The sequence below is a fragment of the Thunnus thynnus genome, chromosome 20 (assembly GCF_963924715.1).
Source record: "Thunnus thynnus chromosome 20, fThuThy2.1, whole genome shotgun sequence".
NCBI classification, from domain to species: Eukaryota; Metazoa; Chordata; class Actinopteri; order Scombriformes; family Scombridae; genus Thunnus; species Thunnus thynnus.
In genome coordinates this window covers 15264009-15291225 of record NC_089536.1, presented here as the reverse complement: position 1 = coordinate 15291225, position 27217 = coordinate 15264009, and the positions used below count along the sequence as shown (strand labels likewise).

The following is a 27217-nucleotide window of genomic DNA, read 5'->3' as shown; positions in this document are numbered from 1 at the left end:
ATTTGGCGCCAGCTAGTTTAATGCTTGAAGGCTGTAGGCGCAGTTTGGTTTGGATTGACCGAGACTGTCTGTTGTTGATATTGGATTATGGTGAGTGTGATACTTACTTCTACCTACTTAACGCTGAACTGTCAATTACAGAACGTTGTTTGACGGTTAGTTAACCAGCTAGCTAACGTTAGATAAGGTTATCTTATGCTGTTGACTGGTTACGCCTTAAATTAATGGTAGCCAGCATTTGTTTTGTGGGGATGACATGGGTCAGTCATTGTAAACAGTGAGCCACAACTTACCGAAAGCTAATTCAGTAGCTGACATAATTTAAATTCTAACTGACTGTGATGTAAATTCATATTACAGTTGAAAACTGAGGTTGTCAAACTTGTAAAGTGTTTGCTTGGTTAAGCAGGTCTGTCCTGCTTCTTAACGCCAGCACCCATCTCCAGGCCACAGAGAGCTGTTGTTCTACAAATGAGCTGAATATCAAAGGATCAGAGTGATACTGGTATCAGAAAACCGGTCTAAGCAGGATGTTTAAGATGCCATATCTCTCTTTTTGAGTCAAATGAGGGAACATACCGTATCTCTGTCTAAACTGTGCTGTACAGTATTAGTTAAAGGAGGAGCTCGACCATTTTTTGGTTCATTTTACTTGTTAGTGAGTTAGTAACACAGATAATTTGGTACCTGAACAAATGTTAGTCAATATTTGTAGATCGTATTTTATAGCAAATGTGCCTGAGTTTAAATGAATACGTTTTATGGGGATATTTATATTTGTTTTTTTTTGTATCAGTACACTGTATGAGCATGAGCAGTGCAAAAGTGGCATTTGTACATTCATATTAACTGTCAGCCAAGACTGTTTGTGTTTAACAGGTTTCTCTTGACTGTTGCAGCTCAATATCTTCAAAGGAAGGAACTGAAAAAGTTCCTACAACAATGTCGGTGGCGGTGGAAACCACAGTTTCCAGGGTGCCTCTCCCTCTTCCGACTCACTTCTCCCATGCAGAGCAGTCCTTTTCCCTCAAGAAGCGCCGTCTCCCTTTCTCCTCGTCTTCTACGTCCAACTCATCCTGCTCCTCCCCAGCTCGGCTCTCACACTCTCTGCCCCCCCTGCCACCGTCCAAGGGATGTCCCCCTTTGAGCCGGATGTTCCCCCAGCATCCATCCCCCTGGACACCCCTATCACGTTCTCTTACTAAGTCTCCCCCTCCAAATTCGGTATATGATCCCAGTAAGCAGCAGTCCTATTTCAGTCAGTGCTTCACTAATTTGGGCCTGCTGGGGAGGGGCTCATTCGGAGAGGTCTACAAGGTGAGCAAGACAAAAATGTCAGTGTGTGTGTCTGCGTATATATATATGTGTGTGTGTGTGTGAAAGCAATATAACATGCAAACTATATTATATATTGCTGCCTTTTATCAAGATACATGTTCACTTCTTTAAGGCAAATACATTAACAATATATCACTGTAACTCTTGATTCAAATTTTATAGTGGTCCATATTCAGTGTGATGATACAATGACTTTGAGTTAAAGTTAGTTGGTCAGGAGTCAGACTAGTATTAATCGCATCATAAGCACTTTGAGCAAAGGTGAACTCCTCTCAAAGGTAAAACTCAGTTCAGTCAAGTGTCCAATGTTACCTTGATTAATCAGAATTTTTTTTTCTTAAGAACTACTATTCTGTGAGAAAGTTTCTAAATAATAAGGCATGTAAAACAAACACAAAATAGTTTTCTAAAGTGAGACTCTAATAGTCTTAAAGCCAACTTGTGAACTCGAGAGGAAGTTGTGGTTTTAGAACAAAGTATCTGAAGGGACGAGATCCTGAATACATGACTGTATCTCTTAGTATGTTTCTGATTTCACATCTTTACCAAACCTGGAAATTGCCTGATGTTAAAAAAAAAAAGAGGACTCGTTACATAACAGTATTTATAAAATCTTGTTTGAACATCTGTGCCGTGGTTTTGTAAAGGGAAAACTCACAACACGAATTGAAATTTCCTTGTAAGTCTATTTTCACACTATAACCAAAATCATAACTGGGAGATCTCCAAACCGAAGACGAGACCTCAGCACGCTCTGTGTTTTTCTAGGTGCAAAGCAGCAAGGACGGCCGCCAGTATGCAGTCAAGCGCTCTACTCATCGCTTCAGGGGCAACAGTGAGAGGAACCGGAGTGTGAGGGAGGCCAGAAACCACGAGCGCCTCTGTCCCCATCCTCACATCTTGAACTTTGTGGCAGCCTGGGAGGAGTGTGGCCGACTGTTCATTCAGACAGAGCTGTGTAGCACCAGCTTGCTGCTTCATGCTGAAAACCAGCCTCCTGGCCCAGGTCTGTCTGAAAGAGACAATCATATATCCTGATATTGCTTTGGCTATGATATCATGATACTGTGCCTCTTGCTCTTTTGCTCTTATTTAATCTCAATTCCCCAGACATACTTATCGACTTTGTTGTGACACTTTCCAATCCAGATGAGCGTGCAGCTTGGGGTTACCTGTGCGACCTTCTCTCAGCACTGCAGCACTTGCACTCTCACGGTTTTGTGCATCTAGACCTCAAGCCTGCCAACGTCCTTATCACTGACTCTGGGTGTCTCAAGCTGGGGGACTTCGGGCTGCTGCTTGAGCTCAAACAGAACAGCACAGATCCTGTAGAGGGGAAAGTGAAAGAGGATATCCAGGAGGGAGATCCCAGATACATGGCTCCTGAGCTGCTGCGTGGGGAGTACGGGCCTGCTGCAGATGTTTTCAGGTACAAATACCATACATGAAAAATCAATTATATTCTAAATATGTAACTGATTGATCTGATTAACTAATGTCGAATCATTTTCATTTAGTTTGGGCGTTTCTATTCTGGAGCTTGCCTGTAATATCGAGGTTCCCAATGGTGGAGAGGGCTGGCAACAGCTCAGACAAGGCTACCTCCCCTCACAGTTTACCAGTGGTAAGATCTAAATCTTGTGAAATTATCCCATGGTCTTCATTCAAGGAGACTTATTTTATTAATATTTCTGTATTTGCAGGCCTATCAGCTGAGCTTCAGACAGTACTGCGGATGATGTTGGCCCCGGAACCGTCAGACAGACCGACAGTCTCTGAACTTCTTGCCCTCCCCTCTGTTAGGAAACACAGGTGGAAGAGGCGCATCTGCCTTTTGCTCGCTGAGACCATGCTGACCTTTGCCTCCCTCTGCCAGGTAATGTGTCTAATCAACCTTTTGTAGGAAGAACTTAAAGAGTTTATACTTTTTCTCAACATTAAATATTTTAATTCTATTTTTTTTTCCTCACAGTCGGTCATGTGCTTTGGATGTAGACTCCTCTCTTCTCTTCAATTGCCGTTCCTCCCTCGTTGGACCAAGCCAGTACCCTGCACTCCTCCTAAGGACAGCTGGGACAAGGAGTTAACCCTGCCTCTCAGCGCCATGCATGCTGACTCAGGCAGCCCAGAGGATGATGCAGTGTTTGTGCTGGGTCCCTTGGACCCGGAGCTTTCCCCTACCTTCTCACACAGGTAGAAAATCCCCGTGTGTGTGTGATGATGAGAGGTGTGGTGTCGAAATGTCTTTGACAAGCTTGCTCCTTAATGGCAAAAGAAGATAATGTCCTACTTTGGATTACTTTTTAAATTCCATACTAAAATTTATATTCTCTCGTTCAACAGGGTCAAATCCAGACTATGTGTAGAGAGTACGTCCACTCCTCTCCCAGGCTCCCCAGCGCACAGTCATCGCAGTCCTGCCCACACGCCCACTCACTCAATTCTGTATGATTGGTCCTCCTGTGACTTAGCGCCGACCCCCTCCAGCATCCACTCAAATGGTTCCTGCCGCACGCTGACGCCCAGCACAAGCCCCATACACGCAGAGCTTCACACCGACAGCATGTATGAAAGCTCCACGCAGAGCCGACACACTTCATCCACCAAGTCCTCGCAGCGGCGTGGTCGTAACTGGGTCCGAACAGAGGAGGCTGTACCCCGGCCCAACTTTGAACCAAAGAACCTGCTCAGTCTGTTCGAAGACACCGCTATAGAGGGATAGCCACAAGTACAAGACTGCCAGTTTACATTCAGGGACGTTCTCTCACTTTAAAGTGTCTGGTGAAGAGGACCTAATTGTATGAATGTTCACTTCTTTGTTTGTATGAACTGTTTTTTGCCATTTTGTACAGTAAAAGCCAGTAACAGCTTCTTTTAACATGTATTTGAACAAAAAAAAAAAGAATTTGTGGAAGGTTGAATATGTAATCAGAAGCTTAAAGCACTTTTTATGTTTATGTAAATGCAAACAGTTGCTGAAAAGGACAAGTCATGATTTATTGTTATAGTAAGTTATCATTAGCTTTGTGCACACTTGAGTCATGTATCCCACCAGCTCCAAAAAAAAAAAAAGAAATAAACAGAGGAGAGAATCTAAACTTGTCAGATATGTTTTGAATATCAGAAACATCCAAAATAAACAATCCTGTGTGACTGGTGGCTGCTGTCAAGCTTCGTGACTTGACAAATGAAACATCATTTATTGGCAGAGAAATTAATATTTTTAAAATGTTTTCACCAGAGGTTACATAAATCAAACTGTAAGGAATACAAATCAGAAAGATGCACCACATGATAAGCAGTGGATGAGTAAATGTATCCTTTATAAAGAGATGAAGATTATTTCAGGTCCCGTTGGCATGTGGCATGTGCACCAGTAGATGGCAGCAACGCCTATAACGCAGGATGGCAGCCGCCTTGAAGACACAGGAAGGGGATGGTGTGTTAGTGGTAATGTTTCTGTCGTGCACATAATAACACTCACATCTACCGGGCTATTAAATAATCCGCCAAACCGATTTTAGACTCCTGAACCCGTGTATCGTGCAAAACCGCTTTACCTTCAGGTGCCAAATGAACACCTGGTCTGACATGTTCTGAGAAACGATTCTGCAACATAATCGCGAATATCTGCATAAACATCGTGACAATGAGCGTTTCTACAGGGAATACCATTACGTAATCTGGGATTCATCAAAAACCGCGACACTTAATTGAAGGTTTAAGGTATGCTGCTTCTCCTTTTATGAAGAATTGAAATATATTAGTAATAATCTGGTAGAACCTCTTAGTCTAGTTAAAAGTGAGATGCTGATCTTGATTTTTCTAATTTGCTTGCTATGTTACGGCAGTAGTTTGTTAAACTAAATGTATTTTTGCAGTTATATCTGTAGGTAATAATATCATCAATGATCAGCAATAGTGTAGATCTGCAAGTTAATAATATTTGTAGAAACCATGATGCCTCTGCACAAAGTCTATGAAATATGCTCACACTGATCTGGACTATTACACTGACTATTTTGTATAATCGATCAATCATTTCAGTTAGTTTTCAAGCAAAAACATTAAATATTGTCAGGCTCCAGCTTCTCAATTGTGACGATTTGCTGTTTTTCTTTTTTCATATATGACAGTAAATTGAATGTCTGAAGGTTTTGAACTGTTAGTTCAAGCAAATTGAAGAATGAATCATGGACTATGAGAAATCTTGAGAAATTTTTCACAATTTTTTAACATTTCATAGACTAAATGATTGATTGAGAAAATCAATAATGAAAATAATCGTTTGTTGCAGCCCTACACTGATCTAAACCAAGACTCTGTTTTGTCTTTTTAGTGCACAAAGATGTCCAAAATTGAGCGTCTGAATGCTCGAGTGGAAAAACTGCTGTTTAAAGCAGTGCAGGAGGTTCTGGAGGTGGTGAAGGAGACGGTGTCAGAGTACCAGGAGAAAACTGCCCGAACCCAGAGGGAGAACCAGAGTCTGAAGAGGAGACTGCAGGAGCTCCAGGAGAAGTTACAATTGGAGAGCAATGGTAAGACAATACAACTAGTATTTGTCTCCAGAGAACTCTTGTTTGTTTTCTACCAGATTGATGCAACAGTTGATTCTATTTGTCTCTTTGTTGTCTTTCAGGAATTGTGCCTCAGATTTGCCCTCCATCCCAGCCGGCCAAGGTGGACCTACATCCCATGAAGCAGAAACAGAAAGAGGAGCTGGAAGAGGACATTGAACTCATCCCCTCTGATAAGGACATTTCAGTAATCTGTCCCTCAAATCCATATGAAGACCTGGACTGTGAGGCATCCATCCTACCATTAGCACCCCCCTGTCTCTCCCCTAAATGTACAACAAGACTACTAGTGGATGAGGATTATTTACACGACTCAAAAACTCTCAAAACCGAGGCTGACAACAGACTGTCAACACCAATTTCAAACCAAGAAAACCCCATAATTGAACTTACAATCACTGAAAGTGATAATAAAATGAAAGAAGAGCCTACATCAGATGAAGACGCTGTGCACACCACAAGTTATTTTTATGATGACGCTCGTAGAGGCATTACATCCTTCAGCAGGCTAAACCTAGAACCCCCTGAAGCCAATACAGGACCACACCCCATTGAGTCAGGAGATGTTTTCAGTCTGGACCAAAATGGCACAGAAGAGCTTCTGTCTCAAAGATACAACAGTGCTGGAGCAGTAGAACAACACGCCACTCAAACAAACACAAAAGTGTGTGGTTCAGGCTCGAAAGCATTCGAGAGAAACACCAGAAAACACTACTGCTGCTCTCTGTGCGGTCGCACCTTCAGGCACGCAGGCGACTACAAGAAACACAACAGAGTCCACACGGGGGAGAAGCCGTACTGCTGCTCCGTGTGTGGAAAGCGCTTCAGCCAGTCGGGCTACCTGACTGTACATCTGCGCTACCACACAGGAGAGAAGCCGTTCGGCTGCAGTCATTGTGGCAAAAGTTTTAGTCACTCAAGTAACATGAAGAAACACCAGCAGACTCATCTGTGAGGCAGCTGTGTTTTCGGCAGCTGATGTATCCAGAATTTTTCATTACGTATCGTGTTATTTATATTAAGGGATGAACACTGGAAAAGGCTGCCTGTCTGCAAGCTACAAACTGAAAGTGTTGGATTCTCAAAATTCGATGTCAAGTTATCCTCTGTGAGCGTCAGTTGAGCATATTGCAATCCTGTCCAGAAAATGATGTATCTGTAAGAGTGTCACATGGAAAAGTAAATGTGCCTTCTTTTCATCACAACAGGAAGCTTAGAGTAGAGCACATGTCAGCTTTCAAGTGTCAAGCGCAATCTGACGCACAATCTGTTCCAGCCTTACTGTTGCCTGTCAGTTGTTTTGAGATTGTGGTTACTGTGTTACGCATCTAGTGTGGACCTGCACATGCAAATTTACAAATTGAATAAATGTATTTGGTACTTCTTTATGGTAAATTGTTCTTCTTTGCCTGTAAGATTACTTTATATTGATCCTATATAAGTTGATTCCCCAAAGCAAAACCAACTATTGTGTTGTCAAAAAGTCAGCAAAGTTGTGGCTTGCTGGGTAGAACTTCACAGCATTGGAAGTGGATTGAAAGGTGCTATGCTAATTGTCCTGCTGTGATCTCACAGTTGATCTGTCTCAGGACAAATTGGTTGTTGGTGATGAAATGACTTTAAGAAGCATCTGTAATGTTTGGTCTGGTCCGACATGTCAGGTGGCAGCGTAATTAACAGTCAATTCTGCTTATGTGGGATATTGATCGGTAGAGTAGCAGGCAACCACATCTGCATAGAATGTGCAAACATTATTACAATAAATATTTACTATTTCAAATCAGAAACAGGTTTATTGCCAAGTAGGTTTGCACATACAAGAACTTTGCCTTGTGGTTGTAGTGCAATACAATAAGAATATACAAACATATTAATTATAAGTATATTAATATAAGTTAAGAGAAAATACAAGTACTTATACAAAGCAAGAGAAAAAATAATGAATAACAAGATTTTCCATAAATGTAACATGTAGTGTCAGTGGACGGGACAGATTCTGTGTCAGCGGGACTCTTGTTGATGAGGCCAGCTGTAGTCGGGAAGAAACACTGGACATATATAATAAATAGATCCTGTACAAAAATGCAGGTCTAAATTGGTAGCTTGACAAGATGTGAAATTCCCCCTCTGGTTTAATGAGAACTCAACTCCCAAGATTAGATTGGCCTTTGAAACTGCAAAATTGCAGCAGTGGTGTGCAGTAGTATAGTTAACAGTTTTCTATTTTTGACCTGCTAGTACAGTGCCTCCCTGTGGGCAGTCAACGTATGTTTTAAAACTACCACCATCCCTCAATATTGGGTTACATAACTAGTGTATAAGATATCACATTAGAGTGAAGAACTAGAGATATGAGATTATCACTCCACCATCTTTGAGCAATAACTGCTCCTAGCCTTGTCAGACAAGTTGAATAACGTTGCAGCACCTCATTACATCACTTAGAAAGGATGACAAAACGTCTCTTGCGACATTTTGAGAGTTCTGTGTTTCCCAATTCCAGACATCTACTTCCCTTTCCTTCTCGACCGGCTGTGACTTGTTAAAGCTTGATGCAGTCTCCAAAGCACCACCTACATACCTGTGTGTTTTAGTCTTGTATCTCATTTAAACAGTATGTCAGCTATGGCACACCATCATGAGATTGAGATATAACAGACCTGAGAGGTAAGTTAGAATTTTTCCATTTATTCTATTTATTGATGTCTGTTTCCATTATTTAGCTGATAATACAGTATGTTTTGAGAGGAAATAGAATCTTCATCTGCCTATTTTTTAAATTCAGTTTAGATTTTTTTTTTATTTGAGTCTGAAAAAACTGATAAGGGTCAAACCATTATCTGGAATGGATATAGAGTACACAGTATATACAGTTTTGTAATGTGCTGTGAAATGGGGTCAGATGTTAAAAAGCAAGAACAAAATCCACTGCATCCAAAACATCAGTGTTATTGTTACTCATAAAGTTTTTTTGCTTGTGTTTCAGGAATTTCTAGAAGTGAAGACGTAACAATGCAGAGCGTGAAGTGTGTGGTGGTGGGTGACAGTGCGGTAGGAAAGACGTATCTGCTCTTCACCTACATCAAGAAGATCTTTCCCAAGGACTACATACCAGGTTTCTCTGACAAATACAGTACCCAGGTCAGCGTAGACGGCCAGACTGTCGACCTTAACCTTTGGGACACCGCTGGCAGGGCAGAATATGACCGTTTACGCCACCTCTGCTACAATCAAGTCAATGTCATCATCATCTGCTTCTCCATTGCTAGCCCATCATCCTACGAGAATGTCAAGCACAAGTGGCACCCAGAGGTTAAACACCTTTGCCCTAATGTGCCTATTCTCCTTCTGGGAACTAAGAGTGACCTGCGTGATGATCAGGAGGTCCTGGAAAAACTGAGGGAGCAGAATCAGACCACAGTCACTCAGCAGCAGGGGACAACCATGGCCAGACAGATAAAGGCTGTTAAATATCTTGAGTGTGCTTCGATCAACCAGGATGGACTAGATGAGGTGTTTGATGAGGCTGTGCGTGCTTCCATCAGTCATTCAACCGCCAGCAAGAAACCATGTGTACTCCTGTAAATTAATGTTGCATATACATATCTTACTTTTAATTTAACTTAATCTTTGCATGTGCATTTCTGTACATCAGTGATTCTTCATGTGCATGTGTAAGGTACAAGCATGCACTTTGGGTTTCTTACAAGCAAATGCCACAGAAGTAAATTATCCAACTTTATATTAATATGTAACAGACGTCACCATGTTACAGTTACATTTTGAAAAATATATACATATTTTACAAGCCATTTTAGTTTGCTCATCACTACTTTTTGTGCTGTGTTGTTTTGACTTGGCTACATGAATAAATCAATTTGATCTCATAACATTTTATTGGCTATATATTTATTGGCTAGATTCAGACTGGACGGTATGCAGAACAAAGAATGTAGGGCTCAGCAGCTGCACACAAAGGCAGTGTTACAACCAATCATTGAAATGTTTAAAACCAATCCAATTTGATAAAGAAAGAAAATTAGTTTTATAAGGTGTAGTGGATTTTTTTGTTGTTGTTGTTTGTTTTTCTTTTGATGTCATTGGTCCTATTGTGATTTTGTTTGTTTTGTTTTGTATGAATGATGTAAGGTATGAAAGTAGGTATGTTTGGGAGAGACATGTTCTATGATGCAGTAATGGTGAGCCCAAGAAAATTCCCTAACATTAAAGTATATCTTATCTTATCTTATATACACACACAAAAATTTAAATATGATTTTATGCAACAGAAGAGGAGATGTAGTAAACTGCTCGAGATCAGATGTCAAATTAAAAAAATAATCATTAACATTTTAAAATCATCTGCAAATCTTTTTATTCATGAAGGCTTTTTCATCTGAACTCTTGTTATTTTCTTTATGTTTTTAACGCTGTTGCACTTTGAGATTCACTGGGAATAAAAAAGTGCAGTACAAATTAAAGGCATTATTGTTTGTTATTAACATAGACTGTAAAAACTAAAAACTTAATTTATTAATAGTTAAGCCAATTTATTAATTTATTCATAATTTATTTATTAATGTATTGATTTATTCATAATTTATTTATTAATGTATTAATTCATTATATTAAAAATATTAATAGATGCAATAAACCGGGGCTTTTATTGTGAAAACCATTTCACAGCGGAAGTGAATCAGATTCTGTTTCCGGTTGCCAGTTGCTATGTTGCATTATCATTTACGCTTTGTGACGATTTTGTTTTTTCAAATGTTTTGGTTGTATGTACAAGTTAGGTTTCCTCAGAATTTACAGAAAATAAACATTTTGCTGACACAGTAACCGCACGGCAGGTTTGTTGGACCTCGGAGATGTTTAAAGGAAAAACGATAACGTACGGAGATAGTTAACGTAGCTTTTGGCTAACGTTAGCTAGCCACGTTACAGCGCAGCCGCTTACTTCCCGACCAGTTTGCAGGTACTGCAGCACAAAACATGCTTATAACTGACACTGCTTTAACTGTGGGGATTAAGGATGTGTTTTAAATATGTTTTATTTGAAATTAATGTTGAATATAACATTACATTACAGTGGGAATGCTGACTGGGGTTTGAACGTAGAAGATATTTCACTGTGATTAATGTACTGTCACATTGCAGATAAACTGTTAAAATGACAGCTTGGTGTGTCCACGACTTGTAAAATATAAAACCAGCATCTATGTTAAGTTTTTTAAAACATTCGGGCTAAGATGGGATGAATACATAAACCAGTTTCATGCGATGTAAGGGAACAGCTGACAAGTAGACAGCATAACATCACAGGTTTTCAAACTTTTTGTTTTTTGGAGAAAATCATTCTTTTCAAATGTTATTGCTTTATTGTCTTTGTCCAGACAATCATCATTTTCATTTGTTGTTCCTCCATCAAAATTATTTTTCAAGCTATCAAAATGGCCTTTATCCTTTGGGTGAATGATATCAAAATATATTGTTATTATATAATCACACAGCAAAGTAATCAGATATTACCAGATAATTCCTGTTATTGATTTACTGTACTGCAGATATGTATCCAAGGAGGGTTGAATCGAGGACAACTGGACTTGCCCTCGATTCAACCCTTCTTGGATAACCATGACCTAGATGACTGAGAATCTTCACAGACATTTGTATATATGCACTGACAGATGTAAACACTACGACTACTTTGGCAGAGGGTTATACATGAGCAGTCCACAGTCATTTCTTACCATGAGTTTCATTTCAGGATGTCTAAACTTGAACGTCTGAATACCCGTGTGGCCAAGCTTCTGACTGAGGCGGTGCAGGAGGTTCTGGAGATGGTGAAGGAGACGGTGTCAGAGTACCAGGAGAAAACTGCCAGAACACAGAGAGAGAATGAGAGTCTGAAGAGGAGACTGCAGGAGCTCCAGGATAAGATATCAAGAGAGAGCACACGTGGGTACAAGTGTTATTATCTTGGGGCATTTATCATGACAGATGATGTGACTGTCCCATACTGGTTGAAGTGTTTACGGTAATTTATAATTATTTACTAAATAGAGGTATAAGACTCATTGCTTTTGGTCTTAATTTCACAGCAGCTCTACCTTCATGTGGTCAATTGCCTGAAGAAAAAGAAGAGGATCAAGAGCAGGATTTTGGCCTCTCTCTGCAGCAGAACTCAGAGCTTTCTCTCACAGAGCAAAAACATATGAGCGACCACAACCCTGACCATGATGTGACGCAGAAATCTGAAGAACAGGAGAGCTACATTAACACTGAATCACAAGCTGAGTGCAACTTGGCACACACATCAGCAGAACATTGCAAAGAACAACCAAAAGAGGAGGTGCACATTACTGAGGAAGCAATGACTGTCCACACATCTCAGGGTGCAAATAATGTGTGCACCTCTCACTCTAGCTCCCCGCTTGGGGTAAATCTGGCTGTTGTCAAAAGAGAAACAGAACCAACAGACTGCACAACATCAGAACCACCATCTCTACAAGAACATTATAGTGGCTGTGTTGATTTAAGCTGCAACTCCTCTCGTCACAACTCTGCTGGAAGCCATAAACCGCAAGTTAGTGCTGAACCTTACGAACTTGTCTTTGTCCGCTCAAATCACACCATGTCTAGGAGGCATGGCTTTGCCAAAACCAACAGGACTGCTTTCGATGGGAGAAAAATCAGGATGGAGCACTTCAGGAGAGAGGACTCACACTTGTGTCTTGTGTGTGGAAAGACATTCAGCAGGGTCGGGAACTTGAGAATCCACCAGCGATGTCACACGGGAGAAAAGCCGTATGGCTGCGTACAGTGCGGGAGGCGTTTCAGTCAGGCTGGAGATCTGAAAAAACATAAGAGGGTCCACACAGGGGAAAAACCGTACTACTGCAACCAATGTGGAAAGAACTTCAGTCGGGGGGAGAATCTGAAAAGACACCAGAAGGTCCACATCGGAGAGACGCTACAGTTGCAGCAGGTTTGGAGGGAACAGCAGTAGTGATCGCTATAGTAGACTCAGTGCAAATAAGTCAAATCAGCACACTGAGGTTGTGATGACACTGTGAAGTTTAAAAAGTAGTTGCAGGGTATTTAAGTTATAAGCTACAGAATATATTGAGAGGCTGGTCTCTTGTAACTCATCGAGAATTGTTACAAGGAGTTTCTTATTATTCTGTTTGTGTGCTAATCATGCTTGTCCTTTTGCCCTTGCAACCATAATAAAACTGTAGTAGGTTATCTCTTACCAAATAGGCTAGCGCTGTGCAGATAGAGATGCACTGATACAAAGGCATACTGTCAGTATCAGAATGGTATCTTTTCAGTATTATTTTTGCTGACAGAATTTCGGCTTATTGTGGGATTTGTGTAATTTCACTTAATAGAACAGTTAAATTAGCCAAAGAGTTAGAGGACCATATGCTTGGCTTTTGAAAAAAAAATCATCTTACTAGTCACAGAAGCAACACTCAGCCTTGAAAACAGTCAAACAGACTACAATGTCTTCTGTGGATCTGGCGGAGCTTTCAAATGACATCACACGACATGGCTATCTCAGCTTAAGGTGCGGTCACATGACATTTGCTCCATTCCCCATTAACTTCAAGTGAAGGCCATCCGATGGACAACTTCAAACGTCTGTTTCCTGTATTGGTGCGGTGTCCAGCAGGCTTCAGTGGGTTCGCAGGTCAGAGTTCACCTTTGTTCAACTTTGACACGGCGGATGTGCTCTTTCAGTCAATAGAAACTCTGCTGCGCTGTGTTTGGAAATTTAGAAGTTATTATTCTTGTATGATTCATCACCAATTTTAGTAAATTATTACACTACCAGACTACAAACTGTTGCGTCACTCCCACACACTGTTTGCTATTTCCGATCACTCCTATCAATATTTATTTATTACCCGCATCACAGAGGTGACATCACATCCTTTTGTGGGGAACTTTCAAAGAACGGAAACGTCATGTAACTGCACCTTTAGGATTAGAGATATGGAGGTTTCTCTGCCACAGAGTCTAAAAAAATAAGCAATTGAGTTGAATTGTGGAAAAGCATTTTGGAGCTTGACTCATACTTTATTTGGGACTGAAATTCAGAATATCTGAGCCTCTCTCACAAGTACCTGAACCAGTGTAATACTAATGTAATACAGTGTGTAATACAGTTATGTATCAACAATATGGAAGAGTAAATATTGGATATTGACATCCGCTTTAAAAAGCCATATTGGTGCATCTCTACTTTACAGTAGCCGGTGTACTGTGACTGTGTGTTTCACCTCTTGTAAATAAGTGACTGCTAAAGACAATGATTGAAACTCATTTCTGAAATCTCAATAGCATGATTGTCATTAAAATTGCAGATTTTTTGTGAATGACTGAAACTTGCTTTATGCTGGATGTATTTATTGCAGCATTTTAAGATATTTTGTGGCACAAAAGCAATAAATCTAATTTATTATCAACACAAATGACTTGAGTGAGTGGCTTTTCAAGCAAACTGTTCTTCAGCAGACCTGTTAACATCCCGTTAAGCTTTGTTGAAGTTGTCACAGGTGTTTTGTCTCATCTCTTAATTAATTAGACAGGAATCAAAGACAAGCATCCTCTTACACCTCCTGTCGCTGCGTGTGATCTTTACCCCAAGACTTACTTGGGTTTAGTAATATTATACAGCTAGAATGTGTAAGTTATTAACACATGCACTCAAGAGATGCTTGACTTAACACACAACATGCTAAGGATTTTCACAGAGTGACCAACACACATCTACAGACTGCAGTACACTTAAACACATCCGCAGCCAAAAAACTGCATGTCAACAATATTTTTACTGAGACAGTAGTTCACATGGTAGCCTCTGAGAAACCATGAGTGCTTCTATTCATGGGAGTAATACATGGAAGACATTTTGACATGTCACAGTAGGAAAAGCACAGGTGTAAAAAAAAAAAAAAAGAGGGCTGCTTAAGTTTCAGGGTCCTGGTACTGTGCATGCTGTAGTAGCTAGTACAACAGAGCCACTGTTAAAAGTATTAGTGACATCTGTGTTTTTATTGCTATGACAAGTCAAGATGTCTGCTGTGCAAAAGGCCTGTTTTCACTGAAATTGGGTTGGGAACAAAATACGATTTTTAGTAGGGATAGTGAGTTATTGTGACAAGCATGATAACCTAGTTGAATTTCATTCTAATGTAAATCACCACAATAGAAGATATAGTCATTTTGGGCAAAGTCAGTGGTATATTTGAAAAGATTTATGTATGAGAAACATAATTTATACACTATTTTTAGATTTTATTATTAGTACTTAGTGTATTGAAACTGTTCAATCAGTCAACGAAAAACAAGCTAACACTGATAAGCATGTACATTTACTCAAGTATTGTACTTAAGTATAGTTTGAGGCACTTACTTATTTCCATTTTATGCTACTTTATACTTCCACTCTACTACATTTCAGAGGAAAATTATGTACTTTTTACTCCACTACATTCATTTCACAGCTATAGTTACTTTTTAGATCAATATTTTACACATAAAACAGATGATGTATTTTATATTTGTGATTCATTTAGATCACTCGTCTGTCTTCATCTTGACATTAAGGGGCCTTTTCGGTTGATCAGTGGGAAAAAAATCCACATTAAATTCCTCTTTGATTCAATGTTTTAAGACAACAAAACATGACAAATTTCACAAGTGGTGAATACTTTTTACAGGCACTATTTATCTGTATACAGTATGTATAATATATATAAAACTGAGTGGGAACATTTTGCATAATGAGTACTGTAAGTAAATTGAGTAACTAATACTTTTATATGTTTACCTAAGTTATAGTTTAATCGAGGATTTCTAGTTGCAATGGAGTATTTTTATGCTGTGGTACTCAGTCGTATAAGTAGTACTCAGATCTTTAAGTAAAAGTACCGATGCAGCAGTGTCAAAATAATCCATTACAGGTAAAACTCCTGCATGTAAAATCCTACTTAAGTAAAAGTACATAAGTATTATCAGCTTGATGTAGTTAAAGTATTGCAGTAAAAGTATTGGTTTGGTCCCTCTGACTGATATATTATTATATTATTAATACTGAAGCATCAGTGTGTAAGCAGCATGTTACTGTTGTAGCTGCTGGAGGTGGAGCTAGTTCGAACTACTTTATATACAATTAGCTAGCTTAGCCCAGTGGTTCCCAACATAGGGGTCAGGCCCCTCCAAAAGGTCACCAGATAAATCTGAGGGGTCGTGAGATGATTAATGGGAGAGGAAAGAAGAAAAAACAAAGTTCTGATACACAAATCTGTTTTCAGTTTTTGGACTTTTTTTGGACTCTTTAATCTCTGATTTTGGTGAAATATTGGATCATTTGAACATTTATTGAAATGAAACCATGTGAGAAGTTTAGAGGGAAAAATTACTATTTAGTGGAGCTGTTAACAACTCGTAGACATCTGAAATGTGACCCCGACTACACACTGCTTTTTGTAAGACGTCAAAAGCCAAAAAGTTGGAAACCACTGGTTTCATCTTTAACAATGTGTTGTATTTTAAAAGCTTGTTATATTATCCATTGTGTCAAATCTTCATCTGTAAAGTAACTAAAGCTGTCAAATAAATGTAGTGGGGTAGAAAGTACAATATTTCCCTCTGAAATGTAGTAGAATGGAAGTATAAAGTAACACAAAATGGAAATACTCAAGTCAAGTTCCTCAAAATTGTATTTAAATACAATACTCGAGTACAAAATTGCCATTTTTACTCAAATAAAAGATCTCCATACTTCTTCCACCACTGCTTATCAGGTACATTTACATATTAATTACCCTACAGCTGAAGTTGTGTGTACAGAGCTGTTGACGTGGAGCTGCCCTCACCTTAACTACCAGGAAGTGATTGGCACACACACGCAGACGGAGGAAACTGAAACACACTTACACACTTTGGAAAGGTGAGTAAACAGCAACCATGTGGATGTGAGGTCCTCAAACTGTCTGGTCTCTCACAATTAGTCGTGTTAAAGTAAACGTGTTACTCATGGAAATCGAAACGCGTCTGTCACCACAGACAGATCGATAGTGAGACATTACCGCCTTTAAAACCAGCTGTTGAGATATTAATGGCGGTGAGTTTGGCAGGTTTCCAGCTACAAAACAGAAAATGATAGTAAATGTGTAACTCCCTGTTGTAGAAAAGAAGCAATTTTAAAAGTACTAAATGCGCAATATGGAGCATTTCCTTGTTACAACGCGGAAAAGCGCTTATTTAACCCGCAGGCACACAACGAGCTGTGTTTAACATTAAACCCGTATTAATATAACACTTTACAATAAGCTACACAAAATTTTACGTAGTTACTGGGGAACTAACTGCTAGTAAACCATTAGTTAACGGCCAGTTCCATAATCAAATTTAACAGAGTAATCATTTGTTAATAATTACTTAATTGAGAAACGAATGAGGAACGACCTGATAATTGATGAATCATTGACAAGTATCTCCCTACTAATCCTAATGGAGGACTAAATAGTAGATACTGATGAGTTAATAGAGAACATCAGACTGGAAGTTATTTACCCAGTAGGTAATGATTAGTTCATGAATATCTGTGAATGGATCATACTGACCACTTTCTCTAAAATGATGATGACGTAATGAGATACTACTCCGTATTATGTACCACTTTATTTGAGGGGGCACAAAAAGGGTAAGTAATTGTAAGATAATGTTGAAATAATGAGGGACTACACAGTAACTCCTCAGTATTATGTACCACCTTACTTGGGACATACAAAAACGTAACCAATGTTTAAGTAATTAGTAACCAATGAGTTACTAGTTACTAGTTTTGTGCCACTCAGCACAAGAAAGTGTCAGTATGATGGGTTCACCAATATTCATTAGCAGTTGTTTCCTCATTTGTTCCTCATGTGTTCCTCTTTTGTTCCCTGGTAAATTTATGTAGCTTATTGTAAAGTTACCATATAACTTCTCCATAAACACACAAGCATCTGTTTTGACTGTGTTTGTTCGCTTGTGTGTGTGTGTGTGTGTGTGTGCGTGTGTGTGTGTGTGCGTGTGGCAGGTTCAGTGCTGCAGCCTGTGATGTTGAAATGAAGATTCATGCAAAGGTTGTCTCCTACTTTGAATCTTGTAACTCACCTGTGGACAAAGAAGGATACCTCTACAAGAAGGTAAGACAACATAATTAAAGCAATATTCACAGTTTAGAAGAAGTAGAACAGATGTTTTTGCCTTTTGAGCAATTAACATAATACATGTAAATAACCAGCTGTGATATATATATGATTGCAACACTATTTTGAATGCTGTAGTCACCTTGGAAAAAGAAGCAAAAAAGTCATACTATAGATTGTCCAGAGCTTTCAGCAACATATCAGCAAAATTTCCAACAAGTGAACTTGTGGCAAGATTTCTTTTGTCAAATGCTCAATGTTTTATTTAACAGTTTTAAGGTGCAATTTAATTTCATCTAACACTCAGTTATGGCTGCAACTAAAGATTATTTTCAGTATCGATTAATTGATTAGTTGTTTGGGCTATAAAATGTCCGCAATGGTGAAAAATGTCAATGACTGTTTCCCAAAGCTCAAGGTGACGTCTTCACATGTCATCTTTTGTCCTGAGCAACAGTCCACAACCCAAATATATTCAGTTTACTATCATAGAGGATTAAATAAACTAAAAATATTCACATTTGAAAAGCTGAAATCAGAGAATGCGTACATTTTTTTCTTAAAAAAAATGACTCAAAATCATTAATCAACTATCAAAATAGTTGACCTCCCAGTAAACTGTTTATTTCACCAAACCCGTTGTGTAAGGAATTGAGTAAAAGAGCCGTTTGTAAACGAGCCAGTAAACCACAGATGACACAACTGTCACACAGGGGGAGATAAAGACTTCTTATCAGAAGCGCTGGTGCTTGCTGAAGGGGAACCTCCTCTTCTACAAGGACCGGCCAGCTGACCGGGACGTGATAGGAGTGATTGTTCTGGAGGGCTGCACCGTCCAGTTGTGCGAGTCCGAGGAGCAGTTTGCCTTCTCGCTGGTGTGGAGCGAGCCGGGACTGCGAACGTACAAGTTTGCCGCCGAGGACCAGGCCAGTCAGGAGAGCTGGATCAAAGCACTGCTGTCGGCCAACCACAACTACCTTGCTCTGCTAGTGATGGACCTGGAGAAGAAGTACAGAGGTGAGAGACAGAAAGGCTGAGAGGCTTTTTAAATCTTTGGGTGAAAGAGAGAGCAGCCTTTGTTCAAGAGAGCAGCTGCATTGCATCACTGTTTACAGCCCCCACATCATCCACCATGTACATGATGGTACATGGTATGCTGGTATGCTCTGTCAGTATGTACTAACTTAAGTTTATAACAATCCATTTTTAGACTTTATCAAAGAGGGGTTGATTCATCTCTGCAGTTGTTTTTGAAGATGTGGTTTGTGGTTTTGTTGTGTTAGATTGTAAGGTGTAAGATTTTCAAGGTATTTTGTCCTCTTCTGCGTCATGTACCTGGGAAAGTATGAAAATCCGGTTTAACAACAACACGAACTGCAGCCTCAAAATAGAATAAAGTATTTATTTACCATACATGTATTTGTTTTTATTAATCTCCTCATATCTACACATGTTTATTAGTAATAGATGTGTAATTAAATGAATTAAATATCTTATCATGTTTTGTTTTTTTTAGTTTTAATTTTATTTCTGTGTCATGCCAAACATTTGGCCCATCCCAAATGGGATTACAAGACACGACTATTTTACAAAACACGCATCTTCCAGTAATACATATAAAAAACTTATACAGAAGCATGTGGAAAAAGAAAAGAAACACAAATAAAAAAAATGAAACAATACAAAGCAAAAATCCCAAATGACCTGTTCACAGAAAAGAACTGTTAAACATTTGATGGTGATATTGCCTTTAGGACAGTGGCTTAAACTCCCTGAGCGTCATGGAGCAGTTACAATAAACACCCCCATAAACAAAGACCTCTCTTAAAGCGGTCTGTTCTCCAGGTAAACCTTTCTTTTAGGTTTAGAAAGAGACATTTTGGTGCCAGATGTGCCAAAATCAAATCAGAGTGCTGTAGGTCAACAAGTTGTGCAGTTAGACACAGCTCGCTAAATGTTAAATGTGACGTAGAAAAGATCATTTTTATCCTCCAACTTTCACTAGAATATTAATTGGTTACTGAAATAAAAAGAATGGGAAATAGGTAAAACCAGGAAGTTAATATGTGGATTTAAAAATAAATTTAAAATATACATTTGTCTCACAGACCAGATTGGTGGCCCCTGAGAGGTCTGTTTTAGGGTGTTAAACAGTTATTGGCGTCCATCATTATGAATTCTATGAGAAATTAAAGAAGATATGTTATATGAGACGATAGATATGTATGTAGGCTGGGTCGGCCATTAATTTTAGTGTTGGTGATTTGATCCTTGGTCACTCCTGTCCATGTGAAAAAGTGTCCTTGACCCATACACTGAACCCCAAATTTCTCCTGATGTGTGTGCAAAAGAAAAAATGAAAATTGCTTTGTGTAAAAATAATCTTCCAAATTAATTTTCTAGTCTTTCTGTTCTATTTCTGTTTCTCTGTCTGTCTTTGCTCTTGTCTTCAGATACAGTAGGTGAGCTCGGTGGCCCAATCAAGACTTTCACCATGCCAAATTTCAACACACCAGAATTGGGATATCCTGCAGCCGGTCTGAGCGCACAAACTTCAACATTAACTCCGTACGCAGCACCGGGTGTGGGAGCAGGATCCAGTCTGAGCTCCAATCCAACGCTTCAAGCTCCGACCATTTCATCCAGATCAACCAGCAAGAGATCCCCCAAACTCTGGTCCAAGAGGAATGCAAATGTGGTGCCCATTAACACTCCTGCTCCACCCATGGGGGAGTGGTCAGGGGTATGTTTAGGCACCAAGGAGGATTTCAGTAAATTGCATGAGGACTTTGGAAAGGAAGTAAAGGAACTGATTGCTGATTGGTCAAAAAGGGGACAAGGCGGTGAAGTTGTCCAGGAAGAGAACCTGATAGATTTTGGCTGATGAATGAGTTGTGTTCACAGTGTCTAAACCTTAATTTGAATAACCGCAGTTGCAGTAAAGCTGTAATGTAAATAGGAATTAGAATGAGAGTACAGTGCCACACTATTTGTTAAGATATATTTGTATATATGATAAGAACATACTGTTTCTGCTTTTGCTTATCATGCCATAGAGTAAATAAATGATTTATTATCTCCCACTCTGTTGACCTTTGATCCTTATTACAGTCCAGTGATTTTACACATGAAACTTTGAAAACAGGTCATAAGACTTTTCAAAGACACCGACACCAACTGCAAATATGGCCTCTATTTAATTTATCTAATCTAGGTTAAAAACTATATTTTCTATTGATGTTTACATTGATCATCGGCACAATTGACCAAGTAATCAGCAGGGCTGCCTGGTATCATTTGAAACTTAACTAAAACTTAATTTTAATCTGATTAAATATGAATTAGATAAGATCACAAATCTGATCAGAAATCAACGCTGACTCAGATTTTGACAGTTTTCAATCAGCAACTAATCGATTGGTCAATTGACAGAAAATGAATCAGCAACTATTCTGATATTTGATCAATCCTTTTGAGTCATTTTCTTCTAGCAAACATTCATTGTTTCAAGCTCCTTAATTGTGAGCATTTACCGCTTTACTTTGTCATATGTGACAGTAAGCTTAATATCTTTGCATTTTAGACTGTTGGTTGGGACAAAACAAGACAATATTCACTAATTTCTGATATTTTATGTACCAAATGATTTATCAATTCATCCAGAAAGTAATTGACAGAATAAGCCAACCTATTTTCAGTACGTGGTGCAACAGACATATTTTTATCAGTACCAAAAAGTCTTGTTGTTGGATACCAATACCTATTAATCAGAAATCAAATATTATTGATCACTTAAATGTCCATTTATTCAATATATGGCTGCCTTAAATTTAAAAATCACTTTAAAAGCAGGTTGGTGGCTGTGTGGGTAAAAAAGGATCGGCAGATGTATGGGGGGCAAAGCAGGCCAAGAAGGGTGAAGTATGTCAAATTTTAGAAGAGAGTCAAAATGGCTGAGAAAGAGAATGGTGGGGGGAGGCAGGGCTATTTCAGTCTGTCCAGCTGTCTTGTTTTTATGGTCTTAGACAGAGCTTCGTCTCTTTCTGTGTCTCTCTTTTCACCTTCAAGCCCATACTTGAAGTGACTGCTCTCCTGCCAGTGACCTTCTTCACATAGGATTGAACTTTTGCTTACCTTTTTTTGCAAATAACTGTGTCGGGTATCGGATCAGATAAAATCAGCCCTCGAAATATTTATAAAAAGTCAGAGACACATTGGCCCCTTTAGAAATATTAGGTCATATTCTGCTATGTGAAACACTAGGCCTACAACTCAGTCGCAGAGACGCAGTATCAGTTCGCACTGGTGCTCCTTCCGAATACATACCTTAGCTGTACATTTGTGTGATTGATGGCAGCCAATGGAGCTCATATATGGAGTTTGGTGGGTGGACCTCTGTCCTGCTGTTCTACAGCAACTATACTGGGCACATCCAGGAGCAACCCAAATTAGTGCATCCGTGGTGGGAAAGCTGCTCATTTAGTCCAATCATCATTTGCTGTTTTCCATCACAGATGCAGATATTAAGAAATCCTGCAATCAATGACAGAAATCAACTAGTCAGAAATGTAAAATGAAACATAATATGTGTTAATACTAAAAGTATTACACACAACATTTGCACCTGTGTCAGTATTCAGGGACTGTTTACACTGCTCATTGATGCAAAGCCACTGTTTCCACGCCTAACAGTTGTTAGTCATTACTGGATCAGAACCAGTGTTCATCAGCCAACTGTTTTCAGGTTTCATGACTGTTTATAAAAGCTGTTGGCCACTAACATATCTGGGCACAAATAACAGACCGAACCTATCATTAAGATAGGTGATGACTTCTAGATATTTTAACTGCAATTACACGTTGGCACATTGAGCAGCTTGAGGCAATTAAATAATAGAAAGCATGAGTTGACTGCCCCAGACTTGTGTATCAAGGGAATAAAGTGGCAACAGCCTCCCATCACACACCAGATTCTGCTCTCTCATGGTGGATATAAAAGAAAGAGAAATAGCCACAACAAAGACTCTCAGTGTGTCAAGAAGAAGAAGATGAGTACGGGGGTTGTTCAGTTGTCCGTCAGCAGGCTCTGTCTGTCAGTTTGGCCATATTAGTCCACAGATGACACCAAAGTCATGCCTGTGTGTTGGCATTGAATTCACCTCATTCCAAGACTCCTGGGACCTATTTTGGAGCATCAGTAAGCTGATACGCCCTGCCATCTCCTTGCTCCTCCCTCTTTCTGTTACTTTCCCTCAGCTTGGTTTTCCTGCCTAAGCTGATCGTGTGGCTAAAGTTAGCCCCCAAGGGGCTAGTATATAAGGCCCCAAAGGTCCAAAGCATACATGTCAGTCACATCGGCTTGGCGTAGGCTTCTCTTCTTCACCAACAACAACCCCACAAAACTTGAGAGATGGTGAGTGTGGCCATGTTCCTTGGAAGAACAGTCTCTAGGATGTAGGATCTTCTCTGCACTAAAGTGATGAGATGAAAGCATCACTGATACATTTGCTATCTGGATTACCGACAAGTGAAGCAAAATTGTCTATAGGAAATAGACAAATTGAACTGAGCCTACCAAACTTTGGATCTGGACCCAGTCTTAACTTTTATCTACTGGCTTGAGCTAAAGTCTGGCCAACATCTTAAACCATAACCAAGATAAAATACTGGGATATAATATTTTTGGGGATCATTCCCTTGTTATTATAGTCCCCAAAGCCATTACAAAATACTTTACCCTAAATTTGGCAATACATTCAAAATGTACAGTGAAAAAAAAACACATTCGCACAAGAATGTGCGACTCTGTGCCACCAGATTTAATTTATAGCTATGTTTTATAGATTTTTGAAATATTCTTCTCTTAATCTTAGTCAGAATATTGATGTAGAGGTGAACGTTGGTGTCCTTTTGTTAGTCAGGATCTTTTTGATTGTCTGTTTGGTTAACGAACTGTGTGTTTGAATAGTATTTTACCTTTCACCTTTTTCCAGGCACCCAAGAAGGCCAAGAGGAGGCAGCAGCAGGGTGAGGGTGGATCCTCCAACGTGTTCTCCATGTTTGAGCAGAGCCAGATCCAGGAGTACAAGGAGGTAAAATTTTCTTCATTTGATCTTGTATCACAAAGCTTTTCCAGTGGTGTAAATTGGGGTTCTTCTTAGCTATGTTTGTGGTGCTCATGTAACTGATGACTCCATGCATCATTTGACATCTGAGGTAATTTGACCCTGAAAGATATATGGTTAGACCTGATCGGTTTGCCTGCATGACTGCAAAAAATGTCCTTATCAGCATGACAGCACAGTAAATTTAAGCTTCACCAGTGATAGCAGCTACCTCTTCCCTGAAGCAGCTCAGTAATCCTCCTTCTGTGACCGCACTGGAATGCTGCCCAACAGCTGGTGGAAGCTTATATTAACCAAAGCGCGAAAGAGTGACTTGAAGTAGAAAGATCAAGAGCTTATCTGAGTTCAGTGTACCTGATCTTGAGTGTACACAAGAAGAGAAAGGGGGAGAAAACATTACTTTACTACCACCAGAAGGTTTTTTGTGACATTTGAGGATGTAGAACTTTTCTCAAGTAGGAAATTATTGTTGTTGATGTAAGATTGCAAAAACCCGATCAGGCATCATCCTGGGGATTGTCCCCAAAGGAAAGAGAATACAATAGCTGCAGTAGCTCAGCTGATGCATTGGAGGCCTCAAAGGTGAGAGAACGTTGGTGACAGAAGAAAAATTTGTCACAAGGCAAAAAAAGAGGAGGAGGAGTGGGGGGAGTGACAGCTGTAATCAATACCTCCTCCCTAAATGTCGCAAGGGGCTTGTCTTGCATTCCGAGACCATTTTAACACCTTAGAAAGACAAGTGGCCTACCAGCTGCCAAACCCCAAAAGGTTTGCAATGCCATCTTTGGTTTCACTGGGGCTACTCTCAGTGATGTGCAAAGAGAGGTGGGGAACAGCTCCGCATTTACACGTTTACGTTGCCACACTACCTCGCTCAAGTGATCATCACAAGAAAGTCTTGTGACAAGGACATATGAGAAATGTAGGGATCACCCCTCACCCTTTTACTCAACTGTCCCTGGCAGGCTTTCACAATCATTGACCAGAACAGAGATGGCATCATCAGCAAGGACGACCTCAGGGACGTGCTGGCCACTATGGGCCAACTGAATGTGAAGAATGAGGAGCTTGAGGCCATGGTGAAGGAGGCCAGCGGCCCCATCAACTTCACTGTCTTCCTGACCATGTTCGGCGAGAAGCTGAAGGGTGTGTTGACAGTTCACTTCTTCCTTGCTTGTTGCTTTCATAAATAATTTTCTTTTGTTCGTTTTGTTTTTGTCTTTTGTAATTGAGGGCAATTCAGTTAAGTGGTCTGATTTTCCCCTTTAGGCGCTGATCCCGAGGACGTTATCGTGAGCGCTTTCAAGGTCCTGGACCCCGAGGGCACTGGCGCAATCAAGAAGGAATTGTAAGAGCTTTTCATCGTCAGCTTACCTTCCATCACACCAATTTTCCTGAATCAAGATATCTCATATATATTTTCACCCATTTTCTCCCTCCAGCCTTGAGGAGCTCCTGACCACCCAGTGCGACAGGTTCACCGCTGAGGAGGTGAGCTAATCAATTTTTGTCCCACTCTGTATTCACATTCTGTTGTTACTGGTTGTGAGACATTTCTTTAATCCCTTCTCTGCAGATGACCAACCTGTGGGCTGCTTTCCCCCCTGATGTGGCTGGCAATGTTGACTACAAGAACATCTGCTACGTCATCACACACGGAGAGGACAAGGAGGAGTAAATTCGCCTCTCTCCAGATCTCTACCTCCGTTCAAACCTATACACGCCCCACCATCTACTCACCCCCTCCTCTCCAAAGCCGTGCTTCCTTGCACACGCTCGCGCCCCGGCCCACTCTTTCCACTTGCCAAACCACTACGAAAAGACTTGTCTCCTTTATTGAGATGCTCAGTGAGAGGACTGAAGGCCGTGGGGGTGTTTGTGTGTGAGTACCAACGGGGGAACATGGGATTATTTTCAATAAAAATAATCTTGTGATACTGAAACACTCTCTCTATCTCTGTCCCTGCCTCTTGTTCCTTCTGCTTTTCCTCCCCATCACTCATTCTGTCCTCTTGTGTTTAGGCCAACAGTGCATGCATCATACCTACGTACATCTTATGTCAGTGTGTCAGTCATGACGTCTCTTGGGTGCTGTGGTGCATGCACAGTCAATTACTTGAAACAAGTAAGCAGCCTGACCCAACTGGTCTGTTAGTCTAAACCGGACACAGAGTGTTTAATGGTTTTGTACCTTTGCATTGTATTGCAGAGGAGTGTACTGTAAAAGAGCGGGAGTACTGTACTATAATAGTTTGCCTACCCCTCTCTTTTTAATCTGTCCTCCTCTCTTATGCACAGGTATGAAAGGAAAAGTTGCAGTGAAAGGAGGAAAGCTTGATTTTTATTAAAATCTTGTAAATAGAGAAAGAGATGGCGAAAGATGGTGAGCGGGAGGAAGCGAAGAAATAAACTAAAGTAAAACGTCTTTGTTTTGATTCTTCCCCCTCCCTCTCACTACTGTTTCTCTCCTGTTGTTGTGACTGTGTCTGTGTCTCCACTGTAACGAATAAAGAAGTACAAATAAAATCCACTATCTTTCGTACGACACTGTGTCTGCTGGTTTAAGTGGGGACGTGGGTGACAGCGCTGCTGGTTGACGGTTGACAGCCCTGTAGAGCACTGACTGCACACTGACTGTAATATGTATATGGTGAAGAATTATCAAGATTTAGATTACTCTAATTTACTCTTAAATGGTAATTGCAATTGAGGATATGAATTGGTCAAATCCACTAAATTGCATGGAAAACTGATCACCTCTTTAAACTCAAGACACAAAATATGCATATCAGAGGGACAAAATAATGGAAACACCCAATAACACAAGAATAACACATATCTAGCGTAACACTGGTTACTCTTAGTGCTACTGCATTACAACTACTTTCAAGACATGGATTAAGTAAAAGCAATTTTACAGTTGGACAACATAATCAATACATCACTTCCCTGTCTTACTTGCAGT

The 27217-nt window shown here is 39.9% G+C and overlaps 4 protein-coding genes across 8 annotated transcripts; all 4 read left to right on the top strand.

Moving 5' to 3' along the window:
- Positions 1-10358, top strand: LOC137172548 (rho-related GTP-binding protein RhoG-like). Of its 4 annotated transcripts, XM_067577041.1 has the most exons (10): positions 1-90; positions 900-1317; positions 2107-2344; positions 2488-2767; positions 2856-2962; positions 3042-3214; positions 3311-3531; positions 3682-5064; positions 5678-5876; positions 5978-7303. In XM_067577041.1, exons 2-8 carry the CDS (start codon positions 943-945, stop codon positions 4058-4060), a joined length of 1773 nt encoding a protein of 590 aa, XP_067433142.1. In that variant the 5' UTR covers positions 1-90; positions 900-942; the 3' UTR covers positions 4061-5064; positions 5678-5876; positions 5978-7303. The 4 variants fall into 4 exon arrangements, with proteins under 4 accessions (XP_067433142.1, XP_067433145.1, XP_067433144.1 ...); XM_067577043.1 differs by lacking the exons at positions 1-90; positions 900-1317; positions 2107-2344; ... (2 more) ...; positions 3042-3214; positions 3311-3531 and adding an exon at positions 8902-10358 and having other exon boundaries at positions 4721-5064; positions 5978-8582; XM_067577044.1 differs by lacking the exons at positions 1-90; positions 900-1317; positions 2107-2344; ... (2 more) ...; positions 3042-3214; positions 3311-3531 and having other exon boundaries at positions 4717-5064; positions 5978-10358.
- Positions 10359-10616: 258 nt separating this feature from the next.
- LOC137172550 (zinc finger and SCAN domain-containing protein 21-like) lies at positions 10617-14398 on the top strand. 2 transcript variants are annotated; one of them, XM_067577047.1, is made up of 3 exons: positions 10617-10893; positions 11686-11876; positions 12023-14398. In XM_067577047.1, exons 2-3 carry the CDS (start codon positions 11687-11689, stop codon positions 12925-12927), a joined length of 1095 nt encoding a protein of 364 aa, XP_067433148.1. In that variant the 5' UTR covers positions 10617-10893; position 11686; the 3' UTR covers positions 12928-14398. The 2 variants fall into 2 exon arrangements, with proteins under 2 accessions (XP_067433148.1, XP_067433147.1); XM_067577046.1 differs by having other exon boundaries at positions 12020-14398.
- Positions 14399-16722: 2324 nt separating this feature from the next.
- Positions 16723-21210, top strand: LOC137172549 (sesquipedalian-1-like). Its single transcript, XM_067577045.1, has 4 exons — positions 16723-16881; positions 18016-18124; positions 18841-19144; positions 20581-21210. Exons 2-4 carry the CDS (start codon positions 18044-18046, stop codon positions 21009-21011), a joined length of 816 nt encoding a protein of 271 aa, XP_067433146.1. The 5' UTR covers positions 16723-16881; positions 18016-18043; the 3' UTR covers positions 21012-21210.
- A 2173-nt stretch (positions 21211-23383) lies between these two features.
- On the top strand, positions 23384-26794 carry LOC137171938 (myosin regulatory light chain 2, skeletal muscle). Its single transcript, XM_067576141.1, has 6 exons — positions 23384-23540; positions 24121-24219; positions 25218-25398; positions 25522-25600; positions 25695-25743; positions 25829-26794. The coding sequence occupies exons 1-6, from the start codon at positions 23538-23540 to the stop codon at positions 25928-25930; spliced, it is 513 nt and encodes a 170-aa protein (XP_067432242.1). The 5' UTR covers positions 23384-23537; the 3' UTR covers positions 25931-26794.
- The last annotated feature ends 423 nt before the right edge of the window (positions 26795-27217 follow it).

Bases quoted from the DNA above. Each gene is read 5' to 3' on its own strand.
- LOC137172550 (XM_067577046.1), top strand. From the start codon at position 11,687: ATGTCTAAACTTGAACGTCTGAATACCCGTGTGGCCAAGCTTCTGACT. The intron at 11,877-12,019 runs GTGGGTACAAGT...TTAATTTCACAG, and splicing joins GATATCAAGAGAGAGCACAC to CAGCTCTACCTTCATGTGGT.
- LOC137171938 (XM_067576141.1), top strand. The intron at 25,399-25,521 runs GTGTGTTGACAG...TTTCCCCTTTAG, and splicing joins GTTCGGCGAGAAGCTGAAGG to GCGCTGATCCCGAGGACGTT. The intron at 25,744-25,828 runs GTGAGCTAATCA...CCTTCTCTGCAG, and splicing joins ACAGGTTCACCGCTGAGGAG to ATGACCAACCTGTGGGCTGC.
- LOC137172548 (XM_067577041.1), top strand. From the start codon at position 943: ATGTCGGTGGCGGTGGAAACCACAGTTTCCAGGGTGCCTCTCCCTCTT. The intron at 2,345-2,487 runs GTCTGTCTGAAA...TTTCCAATCCAG, and splicing joins AAACCAGCCTCCTGGCCCAG to ATGAGCGTGCAGCTTGGGGT. The intron at 2,963-3,041 runs GTAAGATCTAAA...CTGTATTTGCAG, and splicing joins CCCCTCACAGTTTACCAGTG to GCCTATCAGCTGAGCTTCAG.
- LOC137172549 (XM_067577045.1), top strand. From the start codon at position 18,044: ATGAAGATTCATGCAAAGGTTGTCTCCTACTTTGAATCTTGTAACTCA. The intron at 18,125-18,840 runs GTAAGACAACAT...ACTGTCACACAG, and splicing joins AAGGATACCTCTACAAGAAG to GGGGAGATAAAGACTTCTTA. The intron at 19,145-20,580 runs GTGAGAGACAGA...TCTTGTCTTCAG, and splicing joins CCTGGAGAAGAAGTACAGAG to ATACAGTAGGTGAGCTCGGT.